Source organism: Cervus canadensis, chromosome 4 (genome assembly GCF_019320065.1).
Source record: "Cervus canadensis isolate Bull #8, Minnesota chromosome 4, ASM1932006v1, whole genome shotgun sequence".
Taxonomy (NCBI): Eukaryota; Metazoa; Chordata; class Mammalia; order Artiodactyla; family Cervidae; genus Cervus; species Cervus canadensis.
The window spans coordinates 91,013,038-91,039,107 of NC_057389.1; the positions used below are offsets into that span (position 1 = coordinate 91,013,038).

General features: G+C 39.6%; 1 protein-coding gene and 1 long non-coding RNA gene across 4 annotated transcripts; one reads left to right on the forward strand and one right to left on the reverse strand.

The window, feature by feature from the left end:
• Positions 1-470: 470 nt before the first annotated feature.
• Positions 471-17,809, reverse strand: ZNF557 (zinc finger protein 557). Of its 3 annotated transcripts, none has more exons than XM_043466522.1 (8): positions 17,678-17,809; positions 16,727-16,818; positions 12,975-13,101; positions 12,343-12,431; positions 11,332-11,458; positions 5,059-5,154; positions 4,502-4,584; positions 471-4,010 (listed from the first exon to the last, which is right to left on the reverse strand). In XM_043466522.1, the coding sequence occupies exons 3-8, from the start codon at positions 13,003-13,005 to the stop codon at positions 3,228-3,230; spliced, it is 1,209 nt and encodes a 402-aa protein (XP_043322457.1). In that variant the 5' UTR covers positions 13,006-13,101; positions 16,727-16,818; positions 17,678-17,809; the 3' UTR covers positions 471-3,227. The 3 variants fall into 3 exon arrangements, with proteins under 3 accessions (XP_043322457.1, XP_043322456.1, XP_043322459.1); XM_043466521.1 differs by having other exon boundaries at positions 17,642-17,775; XM_043466524.1 differs by lacking the exon at positions 12,343-12,431 and having other exon boundaries at positions 17,642-17,775.
• On the forward strand, positions 17,759-24,580 carry LOC122440374. Its single transcript, XR_006269093.1, has 3 exons — positions 17,759-17,869; positions 22,347-22,630; positions 23,219-24,580. It is a non-coding gene; the product is annotated as an uncharacterized LOC122440374 (long non-coding RNA).
• Positions 24,581-26,070: the final 1,490 nt, after the last annotated feature.

Sequence of the window (26,070 nt, forward strand, 5' to 3'; positions counted from 1 at the left end):
GTTGGCTTCCTTTAGGATTAACTGGTTGGATCTCCTTGCTGTCCAAGGGACTCTCAAGAGTCTTCTCCAGCACCATAATTCAAAAGCATCAGTTCTTTGGCACTCAGTCTTCTTCCTGGTCCAACTCTCACATCCTTACATGGCTACTGGAAAAACCATAGCTTTGACTATATGGATCTTTTTTTTCAGAGCCACGTCTCTTTTTAATATGCTATGTTTGTCATAGCTTTTCTTCCAAGAGGCAAGCATCTTTTAATTTCATGGCTGCAGTCACCATCCACAGTGGTTTTGGAGCCCAGTAAGATCTGCCACTGTTTCCACTTTTTCCCCTCTATTTGCCATGAAGTGATGAAATTGGAGGTCATGATCTTAGTTTTTTTAATGCTGAGTTTTAAACTGGATTTTTCACTCATCTCTTTCACCCTCATCAAAAGGCTCTTCAGTTCCCCTTCAGTTTCTGATCAACCACCTCAGAAATGCATGTACTTTATTTACATTACATTAAAATACATAAAGAAATGACAGAATTACCAAAAAGAATTAGTTAATCCACAACCATGGTAGAGAACTTTAATTCACATCTATTGGTAATTATGTTTGAGAGAGGGGAAAAACTTGCAGGTACATACTATTAATATATCTGAAAACACGTTTAGCTTGAGGTAATGAGAATACACTCTATATCTGAAAATTAGAGGATACACAGGTGGCTCACTGGTGAAGAATCCACTTGGCAAGGCAGGAGACACAGAAGACCACTTTGATCCCTGGGTCGGGAAGATCCCTTGGAGAAGGGAAGAGCAACCCACTCCAGTATTCTTACCTGGGAAATCCCAGGGACATAGGAGCCTGGAGGTCTACAGTCCATGGAGTCGCAAAAAGTCGGACATGACTGAGCACGCGCGCGCACGCGCACGCACACACACACACACAGTTTTCAAATAATCTTGGAGCATTTATAAAATGACCAACTAATAATATTATTCAGCAGGACATTAACAGATCATCTCAAAAACAAACAAATAAAAAATCACTTGAGTTTCAACCACTAAGGTACTTCTAAATCATGTAAGAAGTCTAGGAATAAGCAGCCTGTAGGTGATAGAGCCAATCAGAGCCTCTTAGAGAGCCCACTCATTGTGATTTTTGCCACAATGTGGTCACTGTCATCATGATCAAAATATAGTTCTTCCAACTCTACAGCTTGACTCCACCTTCACAAGAATGAATGGGTAAGATGAACAGGATGTGGGTGAGGCAGACAAGCCAGATGATAATGTGTCCCCCTCGCTTCCCTCCATGACTTCCACCTACTTCTCATGGCCAGCAGAGCAGAAGAACACCTCCCTGGGCTTTGGGGATGCCCTGTGGATTGACTATTTTCAATACTACTCATCAACAACTTGAAAAAAAGTTTAAAGAACAAAATCTTCTTCTTTTAAGAAAACATAGGGGAAAATGGACATTGATAAAGAGGCTAAAAATAACTGCCATACTAGAACAGAAAGATAAAAAAAGAATTAGCATCATAAAATCCACTTAATAAAAATGTCATTAAATTAGAAAAAAGTATATAGCAATTCAGCTATTTAGCAATTGCTAAAAGGTGTTTAGAAATTATCCTAGCTTTTACTAGGATAAACTAATTCACTCAGGAAATAGTCAGAAGTACCTTTATGAATATGCAGTGTATTAATAGTTTTAGAGTCAATGATGATAAATGTATTACATACAAAACTACAGAACATAACTTAAGGTTTATTTTAGGGCACAGCTGCAGACACAAATGTTGCTACTTAAGCAAAAAGACTGAAAATTAAAGAACCAGTTGCCCCAACCTAAGGATGAGACACTGAAAGGTAATCCCAGACTCATAACATTTACACTTTTCGTTCCCGTTTTAAAGTACTCCACAGCCACTCAGAGAAGAGCTCAGGCAATCTCACGTTGAGGACCTTCTCGGGCTCCCCTCCTGCCCCTCCCAGGCGACTTCTCACAATTCAAAGAAGACGGAAGTCATCGAAAGATGTTCCAAAATTAATCCACTCACAGGTTTTTGCATCCAGGAATTCCATACTTTTCCTAATGTAAGAGGTATCATTAAAGGCATTCCCTCCTTCTTTATACTCACAAGTTTAAGGAATGTGGGAAACTGGAAGGCTTTCCAATACTGATGCCATTCAATGGTTTGTTCTCTCCAGAATCAATCCTCATGTCTCTTAAAAACTGAGAGAACCCTGAAGGCTTTCCCATAGTACTTGGTACTTGAAATTTCATCTTCTGTTAACAAAAACGCTTGTGCTACAGGGTTTTCCACATTCCTTACATGAGTGTTCCTCTGTAGTGATTCCTCACACATGTCCTAAAGGACATTTTAAGGGACAAGTGTCCCTAAAGGCTTTTACATTCTGATGATGTTCATTGGATTTTCCCTTTAGTGTGAACTGTCACATGACTCCCTAGATATCACGACTGTATTCCTCAGATTTATTCCCAATACATAACCTTTTGTGTACATTAGGGTGAGTTTGAGCTGAAAGTTTATCATGAAGCTTGGACTTATGACGTTTCTTTCATGAGTGAATTTACACAGGAGGTACCGAATTACTTCATACTGAACAGACTGAAAGAATGAGGGTCTCCCGAAGGCCCTCTTTCAGTGATTTCTCAGATGGTTCCCAACAATCTCTGTTTCCTGGTATTCACATTGAGCATGGTCTCTTCCCACAATGTATCAGGAGTGATCTGTGTGACCCTTAAAGTATGGAAGAAATGATGATATGTCCTTCCAGGACGAGGTCATAAAAGACACTGTAGCTTCTGCATTAGCTCTTCTTTAAATCCACTGCTTTGGGACGACCCTGCTTCTACATCATAAAGATTTTTAACCCTATAGAGAATCCAACATGGTGAGTAAATGAAGGTTCCCTGCCAACAACCAGCTACTAACTTGCCAGGTGTGCCAGTGAGCCATTTTGGAAGTGGACTCTTTAGCAATAAAGTGGAGGATGGGAGCTCCTGCTGACATCTTGATTACAACCTCATGAGATCCTGACCAGAACTACACATCTAAGCTGGTTCTGAATTCCTGATCTATAGATAATATATGTTTGCTGTTTAAAGCCACTATGTTTCAAGGGGAAATTTGTTATGCAGCAGCAGCTGACTCATACATCTAGTGTGAGTTGTCACGAGTTGTCTGAGAGAGAAGAAATCAGTTACTGCATTCATATCCACCTGTTATGTATTCTCTTGTGCACAGAAAGGTAAGAATTAGTAGTGAAAGATTTTCCACAATGATTACATTCATAGGGTTTTTCTCCAGTGTGAGTTCTCACATGTTTCTTAACAGCTGAGAGATTATTAAACGCTTTCCCGCAGTTACTGCATTCATAGGGCTTCTCACCAGTATGAATCCTCTTGTGAACAGTAAGAGAAAAGCTACTGCTGAAGGACTTTCCGCACTGATTACACTCATAGGGTTTTTCTCCAGTATGAGTTCTCATATGCTGTGTCAGATATGAGCTCTTCCTAAAGGTTTTCCCACAGTCATTGCATTCATAAGGCTTCTCTCCTGTATGAATACTATTGTGCCCAGTAAGGGAGGACCTCGTGCTGAAGGCCTTGCCACACTGATTACATTCATGGTGATTCTCCCTCGTATGAATTCTCTTGTGGCTTTTGAGGTTACAACTAGTGCGGAAAACATGAAAACACTGGTTACATTCATAGGGTTTTTCTCCAGTGTGAATTCTCACATGCAGTCTAAGAGAGGAAGGATCATTGAAGGCTTTCCCACAGTCATTGCATTCATAGGGTTTCTCCCCGTTATGTATTCTCTTATGAATAGTAAGGTAAGACCTACTGCTGAAGGATTTTCCACACTGATTACAGTCATAGGGTTTTTCTCCAGTATGAATCCTTTTGTGCTGAGTAAGGTTAGATTTTGTGCTGAAGACTTTAAAACACTGGTTACATTCATTGAGTTTCACTCCCAGATGACTCCTCTCCTGTTAAGAGATGAATGAAAACTATAGTTTATAATTTTTTTTAAATATTCAATGCTGTTACACATTTTCTCTCCCAGGAACTCTGTTACATTATCATCATTGATGCTGTGGCTATCTATTTTAAATGCTTGTTAAATGGCTTCTGCCCAGTCTGAGTTTTTACAAGTTAAGAAAAGATAGACAGATGCATTGCCACAAGTCCTTATCATATTCACAGAGCATTTTCTAATAAGTTTAAGACTACTTTATATTTTGACAGTCACATTTAAGGAAGTAATTACTTGTGGGAACTCTCAGCAAAGAAACAAGTCTGGAGCTAATTTATAATTTTCTCTAAATTCACAACTGATTTACAGTATCTCTCCTGGAACACCATTATTTCATATTTTAATGACATTTCCCTATAATGACTTCCCTGATTATTTTGTTGCTTTTCTAACTTATGAAATTTTCCTACTGAGAAAAACCAGAAATTACCACGTTGGTCTTACCGCTCTAACACCATTAGAATGTTCTTTTCTAAAAATATGCTTCTTCGGAGTTAACCATTTTGCTTTAAGTACCGTTTCCAAATCTAAAACAAATTGAAAATAAATTTAAGTTAATGGTGAAAAGAAATATGAGTAAAGACAAACTGAGGGGTTAGGGTTTTTGAGGAGGTTTGCAAGGAAAGGCATATGAGTATACAAATTACAGGTACTAAAAAAGGACTCTAAAAGGATTAGGGTTGATCAGAGATTTACACCAGGAGGAATTATCAGGGAGGTAAAGTTCCATGAAGGAATCAGAAAAAGAGCTCATATGAGACTTATTTAAAAAGGAAAAGGGACATTATTTTCACCCCCTGAGTCCAAATTAAAGTAGAAGACATTGAACAGAGGGTTAAAGAGGAAAGAAAGAAGGCGCATGAGGAAGCTCACACCAAATGTCTTTGGCCATCTCTGTCAGAAAACACATTTTAGGTACCTCCAAGTAACACTCCGATGCCCTGAATCACTGGCTAGAGCCACACCTCAAAGACAATTCCTCACATCCTCCTAGAGCTCACCTGGACAGGTGCCTGGGAGAATTCCTTCTTCCTCTGTCATCACCTTGTCTTCTTGCTCCAACTGGGAGATCAGACTGGGTTTATCAACATGATATCCTATTCACGGAGAAAAGACATGTGCTATTGGGGGCCTGTGCACGTGACAAGCAAATCTATGAAACTGAAGCCAAGAATTCTGAAGATGGGGAAGTGTGGCTTTTGGAGCAATGGAATAATTATATCTAAATTCTAATGACTATAGTAACTCTCAGGAAACAAAAGTACAAGCAATCTCGTTCAATATCCAGGGTGACAGGGCACACACAGTCCCAAAGTCCATGCCCAAGTTTAAATACACAATGCAAAAGCTATAAAGCTTTTAACTATGGAAAATATAAAGTCAGGGGAAGGAATATTCAGCTCATAGGGAAGGCACTAAATAGCTCTACGAGCATGGGGACCATATCTGTCTCCTTCATCACCATACTCCTACACCCTAGAAACAGAGACAAGCTTGAGGTCTGGTGAGAAAAAACGACAATGAAAATCATGGAATATGGAGCTTCAAAAGTCCCTCCCTCTACAGAAACAGTGAATAAACTGGAAAAACTATCAGAACAACTTTATCAGAACCCTGAAAACTTACCAGAAGTCTACAGCAACCAGGAAAATGCTTAATCAAGGACGAAAAATAGCTGACATTTTTAACTGACCCTTGACTCATCCTCTGTTCCGTGCTTTGGCTGTGACATTGAAGACAACTCCTAGTACTAAGGGGTGCAGGATAGACCCTATTCTCAACACACTGTGGTGGCTTGTTTTGATCTTTCTGGTGGCTCCCTGAAGGACTGGCTCAAAGGGCTTGCCTTTTTTTATCTAACCCCTAACTCTCCAAAGGTTGAGCTGGTTACACAGTGGGCATGTGCTGAAGGCATTAAAAAGGCAATATATTAGCCACTACTGCTTGAGGCAAATGGAAACAGCAGAGGAAAGCAAAAGGCAAACCAAGAAGCCTAGAGTAAAAGTATAACCTAAAATGTTTGGGGGAATTTTTATAAAGCTCCCTTATACTCCTTTGACTCTGGATAGCCACATGCACACCCAGGCTTGGGCACATGCTCAGAAAAGCCATGAGAGGGCACTAAGGCCTCACCACTGACAGGCCTTCAGGCTCGGCACAAGGAGGAAGTGAAAACTAAGGCAAAGCTGTAAACTGCCTGAGTTTGAAGGTATGCCCCTGTATAGAGAGACTAGGAGCTTTTTTCTTTTTTGTTCCAACTGTTTAAGGAAATCTCTGATAAATCATTAGTTAACCATGAAGCTGGAGTTTCACTGGTGGCTCAGTGGTAAAGAATCTACCTGTGAAGACAGGAGCCAGAGGTTCGATCCCTAGGTCAGAAAGACCCCCCTGGAGAAGGGAATAGCAACCCACTCTACTCTCCTTGCCTGGGAAATCCCATGGCCAGAGGAGCCTGGTGTGCTATAGTCTATGGTGTTGCAAAGAGCTGGACATAGAAACTAAAACAACAACAACCCTTAAGCTAACAGAACAGCTTTCAGCGGCCATGTACAACCAATACTAACATTACAAAAATGAGCTCAAAAAGATAACATGCATATCACACCAACTAGAACAAACAAGATCAACAAACTTTAGGGATGGGAAAAGAAGTGATTCCAGAATTATGTTACAACATTCTAAATGTCTAGTTTTCAACAACAACAAAAAACTATAAGGCAGGCAAATAAACAAAAGTATCTAGATAGCATATTAAAAAGCAGAGACATTACTTTGCCAAGAAAGGTCTGTCTTGTCAAGGCTATGGTTTTTCCAGTAGTCATGTATGGATGTGAGAGTTGGACTATAAAGAAAGCTGAGTGCCAAAGAATTGATGCTTTTGAACTGTGGTGTTGGAGAAGACTCTTGAGAGTCCCTTGGACTGCAAGGAGATCCAACCAGACCATCCTAAAGGAGATTAGTCCTGAGCATTCATTGGAAGGACTGATGTTAAAGCTGAAACTCCAATACTTTGGCCATCTGATGTGAAGAACTGACTCACTGGAAAAGACCCTGATGCTGGGAAAGATTGAGGGCAGGAGAAGGGGACGACAGAGGATAAAATGGTTGGATGGCATCACCTTCTCAATGGAGATGAGTTTGAGTAGACTCTGGGAGTTGGTGATGGACAGGGAGGCCTGGTGTGCTATGATCCATGGGGTTGTGAAGAGTTGGACACGACTGAGCGACTGAACTGAACTGATGGTCCATTACAGGAAAAAAACAATTAGTAGAAACTATCCTTGAGGAAGCCCAAATTTTGGGCTTGGTGACTACACCAAGAATCTAAATTAACTATTTTGAGTATGATCAAGGACCTAAATGAAACCATAAAAACAAATTCTGATCAAAGAGAAAATATCTTAAAAAGAGAAATTATAAAACAAAGCCAAACAGAAATTATGGAGTTGAAAAGTACAATACCTGAAATGAAAAATTCAGAAGAGGGGTTCAACAACAGACTTGAGCAAGCAGAAAGAATCAGTAATTAAGAAGATAGGACAATTTATACTACTCAGTCTGAACAGAAGTAAAGAAAAGAAACAAAATACGACCAGCACCTAAAAGACTCACAGGATACCAACATACACATAATAGGAGTCCCTTAAGTGAAGAAGACAATGGACAGAATGGATATTTAAAGAAATAATGGCTAAGAATTTCCCCAAATTTGATGAAAGACATAATGTACACAACCAAGAAGCTTAACAAACCCAAGACAGGATAAACTCAAAGAATCAGAATCCATCCTAAAACACAATATAATTAAACTCTGAGAAGTCAAAGAGTATCCCTGACAGCAGCAAGAGAGGTGATTCAACATATACACCAAATTATTGATAAGAGTAATAGCCAATTTTGGATGAGAAAGCACAGGCAACAGACATTGGGAAGATATACCCAAGCTACTTAAAAAAAAAAAGTTAACCAAAGATTCTATATGTAGCAAAACTGCCCTTCAAAAATAAATCAAGATATTCCTATAAACAAAATCTGAATATTTGTCATTAACATATCTATCCTACAAGAAACGCTAATAGGAAAATTTTAAGCTTGAAATGAATGGGCAATGAAGATTGACTCAAATCCACACAAACATATGAAGAACACCAATAAAGGAAAATACACACACAGGTAAATATAAACATCAAAAACAATTGTTTCTTTTTGGATTTTTAACTCCTTGTTATTTTTGGCTGTGACTCCCCTTTTTTTCCAATGATTTAAAAGGGAAATGCCTGTGTAATGGAACACAACATATAAAGATATAATTTGTAAAAAAAAAAAAACCAGTATAAGGAGGGGTGCAGCTACACAGGAGTTAATCTTTTGTATACTGAAATAAAGTTGATATTAAATCAGAACAGACTGTCTAAAATTAAAACTGTAATCCCTCCCACAACCACTAAAAATGTAACTAAAAAACAGAAATAGAAATGAAAAGGGAATCAAAATGGTCCACTAGAAAATATCTAATACAAAAGTAAACAATAATGGAGGAACAAAAATTATATAGGGCATACAGAAAAAAACAGAATGACATAACTAAGTCCTTCTTATGAGGAATTCCATTAAAAGTAAATGGATTAACCGGTCACAATTAAAAGGCAGATTTTAGCAGAACGGATAGGAAATAATCAATGATACGTGATCTATAAGAGACTCACTTTATATCTAAAGACACTAACAGGTTTAAAATCAACAAATGGAAAAACAAATTCCATATGAACAAGAGATAAAAAAGAGAGAATGTGGCTATACTACTATGAGGCAAAATAGACTTTAAGACAAAAACTGTTACAAGACACAAAAAAGATATTACACCATGATTAAGAGATCAATTAATCAAGAAGATATGATAATTACAGACATATACTACCTAGCAACTAAGGTCTAAAATGTATAAGCTCAAAACTCACAGAACTGAGGGGAGAAATAGATCTACAATAATAGTTGCAGACTTCAATGCCCCACTTTTAATAATGGGTAATGGGTAGAACAACTCGTTAAAAGACCAACAAGGAAACACAGGACTTAAACAATCCTATAAACTTACTAGACCTCACAGACATAAAACACTTTATTCAACAACAGAATATACACTCATCTCAAGTGCATGTGAAAGATTCTCTGTAACAAAGCATACATTAGGTCACAAAACAAGTCTACATAAATTTAAAAACAATAAAATCATATAAAGTATCTACTGGACCATGACAAAAGTAAATTAAAAGTAAGTAACAGAGGATATATATTCAAAAATTTAATATCAAGAGGACAATACTAGGGCTTCCCAGGTGGCACTAGTGGTCAAGAACCCACCTGCCACTGCAGAAGAAGTAAGAGAATCGGGTTTGATCCCTGGGCTGGGAAGATCCCCTAGAGCAGGAAATGGAAACCTGCTCCAGCATACTGGCCTAGAAAATTCCATGGACCGAGGAGCCTAGCAGGCTACAGGCCATAAGGTCGCAAAGAGCTGGACACAACTGAGTGACTGAGCACACACCCAAGATGAGAATACTAACCAAAATCATCTACAGATTCAATGAAATCACCATCAAATTTCTAATGGACTTTTTTTTTTAATAAATGGACAAGCTGATCCTAAAATTCATATGGATTGCCAAAGGATCCTGAATAGACAACAAGCAATCTTGAAAAAGAACTAAGTAGGAAGAATCCCATTTACTGACATTACTTCAAAGCAACTGTAATGAAGACAATGTGATACTGGCACAATGACAGATCCATCAGGTTATGTCAGGTTTCCACAGGTTAGTGGAAAATAACTGAGAGTACATAAGCTCACAAGCTTATGGTCAAATAACTTTTGGCAACTGGGCCAAAATAGCCATATAAAAATTAACTCCGAATAGGTAAAAGATTTCATTGAAAAAGTAAAACTATAATGTTTTGGAGAAAAACATAGAAGCAAAATTTCAGGACATTGGACTTGGCAATAACTAGGTATGATACCAAAAGCACAACGAAAAAAAGAAAAAAGCACATAAACTGGACTTCATCAAAATTAAAACTTGTGTATCAAAGGACACTATCAAGAAAATGAAAAGGAAAAAAAAAGAAAAAAAAAAAAGAAAATGAAAAGATATCACACAATGGGAGAAACCATTTGCAGATAGGGTCTAGCATTCAGAATATAATAAACTTCTAAAACCCAAAAACAAAAAAGATCAACAACCAAATTTAAAAAGTGGCTTGAAAAGACATTTCTCCAAAAATGACATACAGTCAACAATTACATGAAAAAATGTTCCATTTCATTAGTAATTAGGGAAATGCAAATCAAAACATGGAACAGGAAATGGCAACTGACTCCAGTATTCTTGCCAAAATTCCATGGACAGAGGAGCCTGGCAGGCTACAGCTCATGGGATCACAAAGAATCAGACAACAGAGCATGCACTCAAACCAAAACAGGTGAGATACCACATTATACCCAATATGATGGCTATCTTCAAAAAAGCAAATACTGGGGGACAATACAGAGAAATTGGAACTCTCATATATTGGTGCAGCTGGTGTAAAAAACAGGTTGGTGGTTCCTCAGAAAACTAAACCTAGTAATATAAAACCCAAAATTCCACTCCTGGATATATACCAAAGAGGAACTAAAAATAGGTGTTTAAACAAAGGCTTGTATACAAATATTCATAGCAGCATTATTTAAACTAGCCAGTAAGTGGAAACTACCCAAATGTTTATTAACCAATGAATGAATAAACAAAATGTGGTATATCCACAAAATGGATTACTCAGTCATAAAAAAGAATAAAGAATCTATAAATGCTACAATAGAGCTAAACCTTTAAACATTAAGTTGCCGGAAAGAAATGGGACAGAAAGATCACATATTTCATAATTCCACTGATACGAAAATGTTCTGAATAGGCCAATCCACAGAAACAGGAAGCAAATTAACAGTTGCAGGCAGTGGGGGTAGGGAAGATAACACGTACTGATCACTGTAATGGGTACAGGTTTCTTTTAAGAGTGATGAGAATGCTCTGAAATTAGTGTTGATGGCTGCACAACTTTGACTATATCAAAAGCCAAGCAATTATCCTTCAATTAAAAACTTTTAAAAAATAAATTAAAAAAATTTTTAATGATTAAAATGGTGAATTTTATGTTATAAGAATGATAAGATACCTCAATTTAAAAAAAGTCTTATTATCTGAGTCATGAAATAAATGCAGGGATGATGTAGGGCTTACCAAGCGACGCCAGGTTCCCGTAGTTCTCCAGCATCACATCTCTATACAGCTTTTGCTGAGAAAAGTCTAGCAGTGCCCACTCCTCCTGGTTGAACTCCACGGTCACGTCCTCGAAAGTCACCGAGTCCTAAACCACCATAAACACCGTGGCTTAACTAAGGACCATCCCCACCAATGCTGAGAGAAAAAAAGCCAAGGACGACAAGAATAGGAAGAGAGAGTCCAAAGCAGGAGCTGTGTGGGCAGGGTTCTGAGCTCTGCTCTCGACTGCTCCTGGGCTCGCCCTGGACACTCATCTCCTGTCTGCTCATGTCCACCCCCAGGGCCGCATGTGCCCCTAACACACAGGCAATTTTCTTTTCCAGTGAGACCGTGACATCCTGCAATCAAATTCCCCTCAGCCTCAAAGGCTGAGCACAGGCCTAAGACACTGCAGAAATCAGAGAAGTACTTGGCAAATGGATGAAAGATGCCTCAGTGGCCACCAGCAACTGCCTGAGTTTAGGACACGGTCATGTGTTTCCCTAGCTTCCCCTTAAAACTCTCACCAAAGGGGACTGGTGGAGGGGGACGGAGGGAAGGAATGGGCGTTTGGGATTAGCAGAGGCTAACTATTATATATAGGATGGATAAACCACAAGTCCTACTGTATAGCACAGGTTAACTATATTCAATGTCCTTTGATAAACCATAATGGAAAAGAATACGAAAAAGAAAATATATGTGTGTGTATAACTAAGACACTCTGTTATATGCCAGAAATTAACATTGTAAATCACCAACACCTCAGTAAAATTAAAAAAACAAAACTCTCAGCAAAACATGGTGTAGACAGTGACCTTGGAGGAAGCTCGACATGGCAGTAAATGCTGGCATGTGCTGACGTTGTTTGGGTCGCCCCGAACCCTCCACCAGATGCCTGAAAACCTGATCCAGCTCCAGGTCACTGAAGGGACAAGTTCAACTTCTGGTCAAAGGAGTACAATCTGGAAACAGGAATGTCTGACTCACCTGTAACCAGTCTGTCGGGAAGCCACTGGCCAACCCTTCCTCCTCTGTGTATCCTTTCTGGTGAGGGGCTGTGTACAGGGACGACTGAGCTGGAGAAGAAGAAATACCCCAAGAACCCAGGCTTGCCCGCTGTTCTCACTCACAAACCTGGAGGCTTAGGCTTCCTCACCTACTTGTAATTGACTGTATCCCCAACATAAAGAGGACATACCGACACCCAAACACCCACACCCACCTTCCCCCGGAGGCAGAACAGAGCTCTGTCTCATTCACAGTCAGAAAATAGTGCCAAAGGTCTTATACCACACTGGAGGAAGAAAGGACTATTCCTGTTTTGCAGATGAAGAAACTGAAGTGCCAAAGGATACCACTGTTACTTGCTCAAGTGTATACAAAGAATCAGAAGTGTAATTCAAAAGCTCCCACGCATTTGCGACACAGGTGACGTCTCCCCAGATTCACAAACCAGCTAAGTCCCAAATCCCAAGAAGCAGACAGTCAGGCATCCATGACCTTGGGGCTCCAGGAGTAACACTCACGCCTCATCTGCTCAGTCCCCCCCGCTCCACGGGCTCTGTGATGCATGAGACTCTAGCACTTAGTCAGTTCTGAGGGCTGACCCTCAAACTCACCACAAGTAGGGGACAGGACCATGGTCGCCATCCTGCAATTCAAACAGTGACGTTTTCCTCAGCAACAAGGAGCTGGAGAACCAGGATGCCCCTCCTCTTGTCCCCACAGTGCACTCAGGACTGGGCTCTGGAATGAATGGGAAAATATGAAGTTGTCACAGTCTCTCTCTCCAGGCTACTGAGGATGAGCCTTTCTTAGACTGTCCACCACGTCCTCCATCAAAATGTAGTATGTGATTGTACACACTGCTACCTTTAAAATGCACTGGCATGCACGTCCTTAACCACTGAGCCAGCAAGGAAGCCCAGCAAAGGATTACTGTTTTAGTTACTAAGGTTGGGGATGATTTGCCAGGCAGAGATAGGTAACAAATACATCTTCACTTTCAGCAAATGGTCCTGCATCCTACTTCTTAGTCATCTTCGTGAGAAGGAATCTACCTTCCCATCTTGTCATCAAAACTGTATTCTGCACCACGGTTTTCTCCCTCTCTGGTTATAAACCAGGACCTGGCTTCTCTACAATGCTGGGTGGTGCAGCTCTCGTCTGTGCTCCACCCCTTTTAGGAGCTGGACGCCTGCAATTATCTCGACTTTGCCCTTCCTCTCACGCTCTCCCACTCTACTGGACTTCCTCGCACCATTTAAACTCAATGCGGTGTTTTCAGTAGAGAGACACTACTATTCTAATCACAGAGTTTTCTTTCTAGTTACCACCCAGTCTGTCTCCCTCACCACAGCCAAAGTTTTTTTTTTTCCTCACTCTCTATCTCATTTCCTCATGTCCCACCCACTCTGAGACACAGTTTTGTTCAGTTTCCACCACTACCTATTCAATCGGTAGAATTGTCACTGATCTTATTTACAGAACAAAGACAGAGATTGCACTAAAATGATACCATTTCTTATCTGTCAGATCAGCAAAGACACAGGGGACCACACCTTTCATTGCCAAGGCAGTACAGAAGAGCACTCTTATATACTGTTGGGGTACAAATACAGCCCCTATGGAAGGAAATCTGTCAATCTCAAGTGAAATGCAAAACATTTGTCATATTCCTGTCAATCATACTACAAGGAATCTATTTGAAAGACTGTTGTTGTTTAGTTGTTAACTCATGTCTAACTCTTTGCAACTCCATGGACTGTAGTCTGCCAGGCTCCTCTGTGCATGGGATTTCCCAGGCAAGAATACTGCAGTGAGTTGCCATTTCCTTCTCCAGGGGACCTTCCCGACCCAGGGATTGAACCCGTGTCTCCTGTATTGGCTGGCAGATTTTATACCACTGAGCCACCAGGGAAGCCCCTGTCAACATCAGCAGTTCACATTTTCTATTTCTCTGAGTGACATACAAAATCTGAACAGACTGATCACTAGCAAGGAGACTGAATCAGTAATCAAAAACCTCTCAGTGAATGAAAGCCCAGGACCAAGCAGCTGCACAGATAAACTTCACCAAACATTCCAAGAAGAACTAACACCAAGCCTTCTCAAACTCTTCCCAAAAATAGAAGAGGGGGAATTCTTTCAAACACAGTTCACAGGGAAAGTATTTCCCTGATACTGAAAACCAGACAAGGAAGCCACAAAAAAAAGAAAATTACAGGTCAACAGCCCTGATGAACAGATGCAAAAATCCTACACAAAATATTAACAAACCAAATTCAACAATAAATCATACACCATGGATCACACACCATGATCAAGTAGGATTTATTCCAGGGATAACGGGGTGGTTCAATTCAATCAATGTGGTATACCACATAAACAAAATAAGGGGAAAAAAATCATATAATTGTTTCAACAGATGCAGAAAAAGTATTCAACAAAATTTAACATCCATTTATGATAAAAACTCTCCACAAAGCAGGTACAGAGAAAACATACCTCAAGATAATGAAAGCCATGTACAATAAGCCCACAACTAACATCATACTCAATGTGAAAAGCTGAAAGCTTTTCCTCTAGGATCAGGAACAGGCAAGGATGCCCACACTCTTGCCACTTCTATTCAACATAGTATTGGAAGTCTCAGCCAGAGCAATCAGGCAAGAAAAAGAAATAAAAGGCATCTAAATCGGAAAGAAAAAAGTAAAACCTTTTCACTATTTGCAGATGGCATGATTTTACATGTAGAAAACCATAAAGATTTCATTAAAAAACTTGTAACAATTGAATTCAGTAAAGTTGCAAGGTACAAAATCAATACACACAAAATCTGTTGTTTCCTTACACTAATAATGATCTATAAGAAAAATAAATTAAGAAAACAATCCCATTATACAATTGCATCAAAAAGAATAAAATACCTAGGAATTTAACCAAGGGTGTGAAAGACCTATATACTGAAAACTATAAGCCATTGTTCTTGCACTTTCGTACAAATTTTAGGTGTTCTATTTCTGTAAGAAATACCACTGGATTTTTGATAGGGGTTACATTGAATCTGTATATTGTCTTGAGTACTATGGACATTTTAACAATATTCATTCTCTCAATCCATGCCTAGAGTCCTAATTCTAGTTTGGACCCAAAATATTCTGTGACCTGGCAAAACCCTCATGCATGAGGGTTCAGTCACTCAGTCATGTCCAACTCTTTGCAACCCCATAGACTGTAGCCTGTGAGGTTCCTCTGTCCATGGGATTTTCCAGGTAACAATACTGGAGTGGGTGAGTTGCCATTTCTTTCTCTAGGCAATCTTCCCAACCCAGGGATCAAACCTGGGTCTCCTGCATTGGCAGGGGGATTCTTTACCACTGAGCCACCTGGCAAGCCCAGCAAACCCCTCAGTCAAATAAAAGAGGACAGTTGGTTACCAAAAATTGTACACTCAAAGCATATCTACTGCATGACAAGCAAGCATTCCCCTTAAGAATGTTACAGAAAAGACAGAATGAAAAAGGCACACACGCAAACACAATTAGTGAAAACCAACAATATACTATTACTCAAAACGATTCTCTGCAATATAAATCACCAGACTGTTATTTCAGAAACAGTTAAAGAAATAAAGTTAATTCTTATTAGAACGCAAGGTGTAGAGTATAATCTGCAGAAACTACTGCCCTACCCTTGCATCTACAAGCTGTTGCTCAGTATTCCTCCAACTGATTTTTAAATCTCAGAAGACAAAACAAAACAAACAAAACACAAAATAAAACCAAACACTTGCTCAAAAGACATTTGGCTGCTGGTTAATTCAATTTTGAATTTGTTGCCAATATAAAGAAGTACAAATTACTTTTTCCCCCATGCACCGTTTTGAATCTTTGAGGAAGATTTATAGGGCTTTAGAAGTCAAACTGAACCAGGCCTGAGGAATGTTGCTAAGTGGTCCTGCTAGTCTTTAGTGGGATGACTTTTAATACTACAGATACACATAAAAGAAGTATATATTTATACTTAAATATACAAAACATACTTAAAATATATAAAATCCTAAAATTTTCAGTATTATGGAATGCAAGTAAATATGTATTTGTTACTTATGTGTAGTTATTAACATGCTTGTTTAATGTGCATTTATTTGCACATAACTGTATTTACTTATTTACACATGCATCACCACACTCCTTACTATCTTTCCTTGAATATAATCCCCATCAAACATACTTTTTTTTTTCTTAAAGATATTTTCATTTTCAGTGACTCCTTGTGTTTACAGCCTGAGCACAAGAAAGACCTGTTAGCAGTTCTGCATAGCTGAGGCTGCTGGAAATTGTTTCTATAAGATCCACATGGTACTCACCTGGTCACACAGAAATCCACGTGTCAATGAGGACAGGTGAACCTTGAGACTGGTTTCAACTCAGACTTGAACTCCAGATATAATTTACTTGTCTGTGGGGGTGGGGGTGGGGGAAGAATACAAAGATTGCTTTTGAGATTTTTTGGGAGGCATAATACAATCGCTGGATGGAAGGGCCACACCATTCACTTTTCTTTTTTTGTATTAATATTTACTGCACCGATTTAACACGTAACTGCAGGTTACGACTAGATTTTCCTGATTCTTGTCCAGCCATCGGCCCTCTGAGTTGGAGGAAGCGGCTTCACGCGGTGTGCATTCATTCGCTCTGCTCAACTCTTTTAACTGGATAGTGACTGTCTTTTTGTGATTCCAGACACTGTTAACAAGACTCGTCACTCAAGGGCACTAAAAGTGTCTCCGCTAACCTTTTAAGTTCATTCAGGGCTTTGCAGATTTTAAGACCCTAGAACAGGGTTTCCAAACCTCAGCACTATTGATAATGCTTTGTCACGGGGCTATTTAGTGCACTGTAGGATGTCCAATAGCATCCCTGGTTTCCACCCACTTGAAGCCAGTAGCAGCCCCTCCCATTTGTAACAATCAAAACAATGCCTCCAGACGACTAAATGTCCCCTCGGAGGCAAAAAAACACACCGGGGAAAGATGGTGGGGAGATGGGGAATTCTGAGGGGACAGTGGTGCCCAGAGCTAGCAGGAAACAGAGGCTATGCGCCGACCTGCCGGAACAGCCTGAGGCCCCAGGGGTGGAAACGCGGCTCGCGGGAAAGGGGGAGGAACTCTATAGCCCGTGACCGGGGTGCCCCAGACTCATGCCCCTTCCTAGACTCCTAAGGGAGTCCAGAATGCCGGCAGCCCACAGAGTCCAGCCTCTTATAATGATGCCGAACGTACCACGTGAATCCAATCCCCCAGCGGAGAAGACCGTACCCACAGTTCAGCGAGCCGCCCCGCTATTTCTTCCTCTGTACCATCGACGCTTCCGCTTCCGGTCTTGGGCTGGAGCAGGGGCTTCAGTTTCCGGCATCTAGCCGCCGCGGACAGTGGAGCCCTGAAGGGTTGAGGCGGCGGGCGACTGCGGCCTTGCACCCAAGCCTCGGACGAGGCGTTCTCGTTTGTGTAGTGAGTCCAAGGCTGGGCCGCAGTGTGGGTCAGAGCCAGGGACTGAAACCGGCTCTAGGGGCGGGGCTGTGGGCGGGTACTCGCTTGTGGGCGGAACCAAGCCTGGAGGGCTCGGTTGTAGGCGGACACCCGTCCTGTTAGGGGACTAAGGTCGGGGCTTTGACTGGGTACGGATCTGGGGGGCGGTGCTAGAGTCTAAGCCTAAGGCTGGGCAGAGACTAGTTCCAGGGGCGGGGATAATGCCGGGGTGGGGCTTGGCTAGACTGGCCGGAGAGCGGGAGAAGGCGGCTCGAGGGACCGGATTGAAGGCTGGGGGTTGGCGGGGGTGTACGGGGGAGTCCATGGATTCCCCAGGCTGTACAGGTTGCGGGGTGCGGGTGGCGGGGCGAGTTCCTGGTTGCTGAGTGATAAAGAATCCAGCTGTCAATGCAGGAGAGGCTGGTTCGATCCCTGGGTGGGGAAGATACCCTGGAGGAGGAAATGGCAACCGCTTCCAGTATTCTTGCCTGGGAAAGCCCCTGGACAGAGGAGCCTAACGGGCAAAAGAGAGAAATAGGACTTAACAACTAAACAACAACAAGTAAATGAAAGCTAAACAAACAGCTTTTCTTCAGTCCTTTCCCCATGTTCGGGTACCTCACATAGCCCAACAAAACCACATGCCATATTTAGGATTTTTTTTTTTTTTTACGGCTGTCCTTAAATTTTTTATAAAATTGGATCGTATATTCATTTTCTCTTTAACTTGCTATCACAGACCAGTAGATAGGGATCTAACGCTATTTTATTTTAATTTTTTTGTGGGAGAAGGGGCTAGGTCATAGATACACATATAGGAAATCTTCAAACAGTGGTACAGTCAGTAAAATGTTCTGTCTCATACCATCTCCCAGTCCTTTTGCCCAGAGATAACCATAATTTTCTCCTCTAACCAACCAGATACAGTGTATATAGGTATGTCTATGTATGTGTTTGTACAATCCCAAGAGGGAAGGCCCTAAGCAGGAACTGAAGCTGATAAATTGCATCTGGATCTACTGAAAAGAGATTTAAATTTATACTGGAGAAAGATAAACCAGTGATGAATTCTTAGAAATTAAACAAAAAGGAGAAATTTACCATTTAGATGATCCAAAGAAAAAAATGAGAAAGAAAATGTAATCGTAATATCTGGATCAGACTCAAGTCCTAGAATGGTAAACATCTATGTAATAAAACAATAGTCATTGACTTTCAATTTATCCTAACTTATTATATAATTATATTGGGGGAAGGGAATTATATTTTAATATAGCAAGAGAACTACATGCTAATTTTCTCAGAGAAGAAGATTATTAGAAAAATATCAAAAGCTGAAAAATGAAAAAGCCTTATAAGTAGCTAATTTAGAAATACAGAATTACAACCAGAAAAACAAAGAAGTTCTTTGTGGAAGTCAGAATAAAGTCTGGGTAAGTAGCTTTTCATAAGGCTTAAAGTTTTGTTTGAGATATAGGTGTATAGATACACACAAACACACACACATACACACACACACAGAAACCTGAATTTTTATTCCAAAGGGATCATCAGACTTGGTAGAATTTATTTTTAAAAGGATCTCTTTGCAAAAATAGAATTTAAGAATCACAGACTTCAAGCATTAAAAAAAAAAAAAAATGGTAATCACCCTGGTGGAAAAATGAATAGCACATTACATTGCACAATACATTACAGGCATTTTCTGTACATTGTTAAGTCACTAAGTTGTGTCTGACACTTTGTGTCCCTATGGGCTGTAGCCCTCCAGGCTCCTCTCTCCATGGGATTTCCCAGGCAAGAATGTTGGAGTGGGTTACCATTTCCTTCTCCAGGAGAATCTTCCTAATGGGAGGATTAAACCTGTGTCTCCTGCATTGGCTGGCGAGTTTTTTGCCACTGAAGCCACTTAATGCACTCTACTTCTGAGTATTTTCACAGCAACCCATAAGGAAGATACTATTATCTATCTCCATTTTACAGATGAAGAAATCAATGGGAGTGTATTGCTAAAATATAAATATTTCATTGACATTTTCAATAGTTATTTTATTTCAAAATCATTATAGAACTTTATTTTCATTAGTAAAATAATATCATTATAGCAAGTAAAAAAGTATGTAGAAAACAGTTTAGTAAAACCACAGTTTTCTTCTCATATAGTTAAATATATCCATCACTTTATTTATTTATTGGATTTCTGTCTCAAATCTAGGAAGGTACTTCCTATCCTAGAGGTTTACTACAAAACTTTACTAAATACTCATGTATCGGGTATCCCATACCGATGCAAGCTTCCTGAACATAAACACACACAAAAAATCCATTATAGCAAAACCTTTGATGAAAAATTCTTAAATTATTAATGAATTGATATTAATACAAATCATAATCAGGCAAAATTTACTGTTAAGTAACAAATAAGTAACAGCTTATTAAAAAGCAGAAACATTACTTTGCTGACAAAGGTCCGTCTAGTCAAAGCTATGGTTTTTCCAGTAGTCATGTATGGATGTGAGAGTTGGACTATAAAGAAAGCTGAGCACCAAAGAATTGATGCTTTTGAATTGTGGTGTTGGAGAAGATCTTGAGAGTCCCTTGGACTACAAGGAGATCCAACCAGTCCATCCTAAAGGAAATCAGTCCTGAATATTCATTGGAAGGACTGATACTGAAGCTGAAACTCCAATACTTTAGCCACCTGATGCAAAGAACTGACTCATTGGAAAAGACCCTGATGCTGGGAAAGACTGAAGGTGGGAGGAGAAGGGGACGACAGAGGATGAGATGGTTGGATGGCATCACTGACTCGATGGACATGATTTTGAGTAAACTCTGGGAGTTGGTGATGGGCAGGGAGGCCTGGTGTGCTGCAGTCCATGGGGTTGCAAAGAGTCAGACACAACTGAGCAACTGAACTGAACTGAACAAATATTTATACTTTAGAAATTTAGAAATGTAATTAATGACATTTATGACATTAATTTATGACATTGTTATAAATTAATGTAATTTATAATGTTAATGCATGTAAGAAGAATTTTTTCCAATCTCACAAACTGCCAGGAAATCATTTTTAAAAATGCATTGCAGGGGGAAAGAAATGCATTGCAGCATTATTAAAAACAGCAAAGAGATGTAAACAACCTAAATGAACTTTAACGGATGAAAGAATAAGGAAAATGGGTCATATACATACAGTGGAATATTATTTAACCTTAAAAAGGAAGAAAATCCTGTTATATGCTACAACATGCATGAGCCTTGAGGGCATAATGGTAAGCAACATAGATCAGTACAAAAGAACAGAGGTTGCATGATTCCATTTAAATGAGGTATCTGAAGTAGTCAAAAACATATTAGAAAGGTGGTTTCCAAGACAGGGTTAAGAGGATCTGGGGAGTTGTTTGGTGAGTATAGAGTTTCACTCACACATAATGTTGGGGGGGCAGTTTTGAGAATCCGTTGCACAACAGTGTGCATGAGGTTGAACATAATGTAATGTGTGCTTATACATTGTTTGCAGGGTGAATTTTATGTTGTGTGTTTTTTGTCACAATGAAATAAATTTAAGACATATTACCCATCCTAATACGTAATTCAAAGAATAGAAATAGATATTAAAATAGAAAATATTAAAATGGTATTAAACCCTTACCAAAAAAGATGTGCTTTCTGGTTCTGGATAAGACAGTGTAGACTCATTTTTTTTGACTCTCTATGCTAAATACAATTAAAAACCATGGAAATAATTAAACAGACTATGTGTGGAAATTGAAAGACGAAAAGAGCAGACAGACTGGGAAAGAACCTCCGCATTTGAGGAATAACACAACTGTGAGGTCTTAGGTTTTATCTGAATCACCTGTTTATCTCATACTGATCACCAGAGAAACTTGCAACCTGGAATTGCCAACAGACACAAACAAACAAAAAGAACCTGTTTTGCTGAAAGTTTTACTTTCATTTTAGGTTTGAAGGGTTTTTTAACAAAGAAATCACTCATTATACATATAAACCACTTCAGCTTTATATAGAAGATTATTTGACTTAATTTCAGTCTATAGTCATTAAAAGAAAAGAAATAGAAACAACAGAGAAGCAACTGCGTATAAATCACCAAATTGGGCCAACCTACATCCAACCTTAAAAAGCACTAGAAAGTCCTTAGTTTACAGCAATCTGGAGTCCCAATTTGAAAAGGGCCCCGGGGGGCCAGGGGGGTGGGGGTGCGTCCACCCCACAGATGAGACTTCAAATCACAGTTTTGAGAGCTTCCACCAAGTGCAGCTCTGGTTTTACTGTAACCTCTTTACAATTTTTTGCTGTTTTGTTTCACCTTACAAGTCATAGGATTTCATTAGATGCCGGGGGGTTGGCCAGACTTCCAGGGGCTGAAAAATTCCAAGATTCACTTCCTTTCTTATCTAAAGTGCCCCCTAACCAGCTGTGCTTGCAGGCAGGCGTGGAATCCAGGAAGGGTCCAGGCAGGTCAGAGGCCTGCTCCCCTGCTTTTGAAGCCTGAACGAGACTTCCTCCATTTTAATCCGCCTAACAGAACCCTAAGGAAGACCTGTTCTCTTTGGCCAAAAGATTAGAACATGGGACTCACAGAACAGAAACGTTTTTGACAAAACTTGCGCTTCACCAACCAAACACCATGGATAACCCTCTGACGTCAGTGGGAACGAAGTAGAAAGTATAGATGCCTGTTACCCATCTAAGGTCATCAGATAGCGTAAGGTATGTTCTTTCCTGCTGACCCAGGCCTCACTGACTCTCTAGCCCCATGACAGCAAGTGACCTAGGAAGTCATGCTATAGACCCACTGGGCAACATCAACAGGAGTAAGTCAGAAATCTGCTCTCCTACTCACCCCACCTCCAGCAGAAAACAGCCAGCAATCCAGGTGGGTACTTTCATATTCAGTGTATATCAGTGGAGACAAAGCTGGGAGTTTTTCCTATTGTCTCCCACAGGTGTAGGATATAGCCTGCGGGATGGGTATCAAGGAGACTAAGAAGGAGTCTAGACATTTGCCTTCGTGTAATGGCAGCAGCAGGACTCCCCAGGTGGCGCTAGTGGTGAAGAACCTGCCTGCCATTGCAAGAGACATAACAGATGTGGGGTTCAATCCCTGAGTCAGGATGATCCCCTGGAGGAGGGCATGACAACCCACTTTAGTATTCTTGCCTGGAGAATCCTATAGATAGAGGAGCTTGGTGGGCTACAGTCCATAGGGTTGCACAGAGTCTGACACGACTGAAGTTTCTTAGCATGCAATGGCAGCAGGAAACCCAGGGTGACATGTCCTTTTTCTTTTCTCACTAGACATGGAGTCCAAACTTCTACTCCCGCCCAGAGGTGGCATGGGGCATCCTTCATTCTCTCAGAGAGGAAGGGAGGAGGACCTTGGAGAGGAAGGAGCTCAAGAAAGGGACTCTTCAATGCTGCATAAGAAGTGCTTAGCAGTCACCTCATAAAGCAAATGTGAACTCATATAATATGACCAAACTATAAAATCTGAACTGCAGTGTGAGAGCCTATGCTGTCTCCCAAGGCAGGACAGAGTGGCACTCCAAGAGCTCTGAAAACTGCATTGTCATGGGAATCAGGGCACACAAAATTATATCAAGACCAATGTAATAAACCTAACTGAGATGAATGTATGTGAAAATGGAAGATTAAATAGGATCTAGAGTATCTCAATATGTAAACAGTCCAGGAAAGGATAAAAAGTATAGAAAAATCATAGATTATGTCAGGGACCAAGAAAATTACTAGTAGGACACAGACAGTCATAGGATGACTATCCTTGAATGACAATCATAAGAGGCTATCCTTGGAACATCTCATACTTTGGAATTAAATTATGAGAATGTTAAGGCAACCATCACAAACTTTTTCAATTAAAAATTTAAAAAAATCTTGAAACAAAAATATGGAAAATGTCAGCAAAGAAATAGAAGGCACAAAACCAAATGAAAACTGAAGAGCTGAAAAATATAATGAAAGAAAAAACTCTGGGTGAGCTCAATAGTATATTGGAGCTGGCAGATGATAGAAGTGGTGAATCTGAGTTTGGATCAATAGAATTTAATATATCTAAACAAGACAGAGAAAATAGATTGGGAAAAAATGAACAAAGCCTCAGAGACCTGTGAAAATATAGCAAATAATGTAATATTTATGTCCTTGAAGTCCTCTTAACAGAAGATCAAGTATGTGAGGCTGAGAAATAATTTAAGAACTATTAGCTGAAAATATCTCAAACATGGAGAAAGGCATAAAACGACAGATTTTAAGCTAAGCAGAACTCAAACAGTTCTTCTGCCCTTAACCCCACAGAAAGATCACGCCAAGACACTATAATTGACCTTCTGAAAGCTCAAGACAAAAAAATTTTGCAAGCAAATAAAGAGAAAAGAACTAAAAAAGGAACTAAAGAGCCATTGATGAAAGTGAAAGAGAAGAGTGAGAAAGCTGGCTTAAAACTAAACATTCAAAAAACTAAGATCATGGCATCCCATGCCATCACTTCATGGCAAACAGAAAGGGACAAGGTAGAAGCAGTGGCAGGTTTTGTTTTCTTGGGCTCCAAAATCACTGCTGACAGTGACTGCAGATATGAAATTAAAAGATGCTTGCTCCTTGAAAGAAAAGTTATGGCAAACCTAGACAGCATATTAAAAAGCAGAGGCATCATTTTGCTGACAAAGGTCTATATACTCAAAGCTATGGTTTTTTCCAGTAATCATATATGGATGGATATGAGAATTGGACCGTAAAGAAGGATGAGCACTGAAGAATTGATGCTTTAGAATTGTGGAGCTAGAGAAGACTCTTGAGAGTTCCTTGGACTGCAAGGAGATTCAACCAGTCAATCCTAAAGGAAATCAACCCTGAATATTCACTGGAAGGACCAATGCTGAAGCTGGGGCTTCAATGCTTTGGCCACTTAATGGGAAGAGCCAACTCATTGGAAAAGACCCTGATGCTGGGAAAGATTGAGGGCAAAAGAGAAGAGGGCAGCAGATGATAAGATGGTTGAATGGCGTCACTGACTCAATGGACATGAATTTAAGCAAATTGCAGGAGATAGTGAAGGACAAGGAAGCCTGGCATGCTGCAGTCTATGTGGTTGTAAAGAGACATAGCTTAGAACTGAACAACAATAACAAAAAATAGAAAATGGAAATTTTTAAATGGATAAAAAGTAATGAATATGAAAATGCATCATGTCAAAATTTCTGGAATGCACATAAACAGGTGCTGAGAGGGAAATTTATTGCAATATATGCTTACAAAAACCTTCCCTGGTGGCTCAGTGGTAAAGAATCTACCTGCAAATGTAGAAGACTCAGGTTTAATCCCTGAGTCAGAAAGACTGACTGGAGAAGAAAATGGCAACTCACTCCAGTATTCTTGCCTGGGAAATCCCATGGACAGAGGAGCCTGGTGGGCTACAGTCCATGGAGTCAAAAAGAGTTGGACACAACTTAGTGACTAAACAACTACAACAACGTACAAGAAATGTCTGAAAACAATAATCTGACCTTCTTTCTCAAGAGATACAAAAGAGAAAATCTAAATAAACTCTGTGATTGGAAGGAAGGTAGTAATGAAAAATGACAAATCAATGACTTTTAAAACAAATATAATAGAGAAAAAGAAAAACTAAAGCATTAAGAGGAAGTAAAATCCCTGATTAAATAGAGAATACCATCTTTATCAATGATCAAAACATTTTAAATCAACTATACCCCAATACAAAATAAAAAGTTTAAAAAATTATTTAAAATAAATGCAATAATTTGTCTTTAAAATTTTTAATGAGCTTATTTTCATCCAAAGGAATTGATTCTGTGTAATAAAGTTGGAAACAGAGTATAATTTCTAGAAGTTAGCAATATTGATTCTCAAATTCACAAGAAACGGAATTTTGTCAAAACAGGAATTTTTATTGAGGGATAAAACATTAGAGAGGATATGGAAAAAAAGTAATACACCAAAATATTTCTCAAAAGTTCATTATTGGAGGAAAAACTGAACAAACAGAATATTGATGCAGAGGTTCCAGAAAAAGCCCATTTTATTTGGAAACTTGGGAGTTGATTAAGTTTCCATTTTTAAGTAAGTGGCAAAATTATGATTTGAAAGAATGAAGAAACTATATCACAATT

Excerpts from the sequence above, each read along its gene's own strand:
- ZNF557 (XM_043466522.1), bottom strand. The coding sequence starts at position 13,005 with ATGGCGACCATGGTCCTGTCCCCTACTTGTG. Across the intron at positions 12,432-12,974 it reads GGTCCTGTCCCCTACTTGTG|CTCAGTCGTCCCTGTACACA; the intron begins GTGAGTTTGAGG and ends CTTCTTCTCCAG. Across the intron at positions 4,011-4,501 it reads ATTCTAATGGTGTTAGAGCG|GAGAGGAGTCATCTGGGAGT; the intron begins GTAAGACCAACG and ends ATCTCTTAACAG.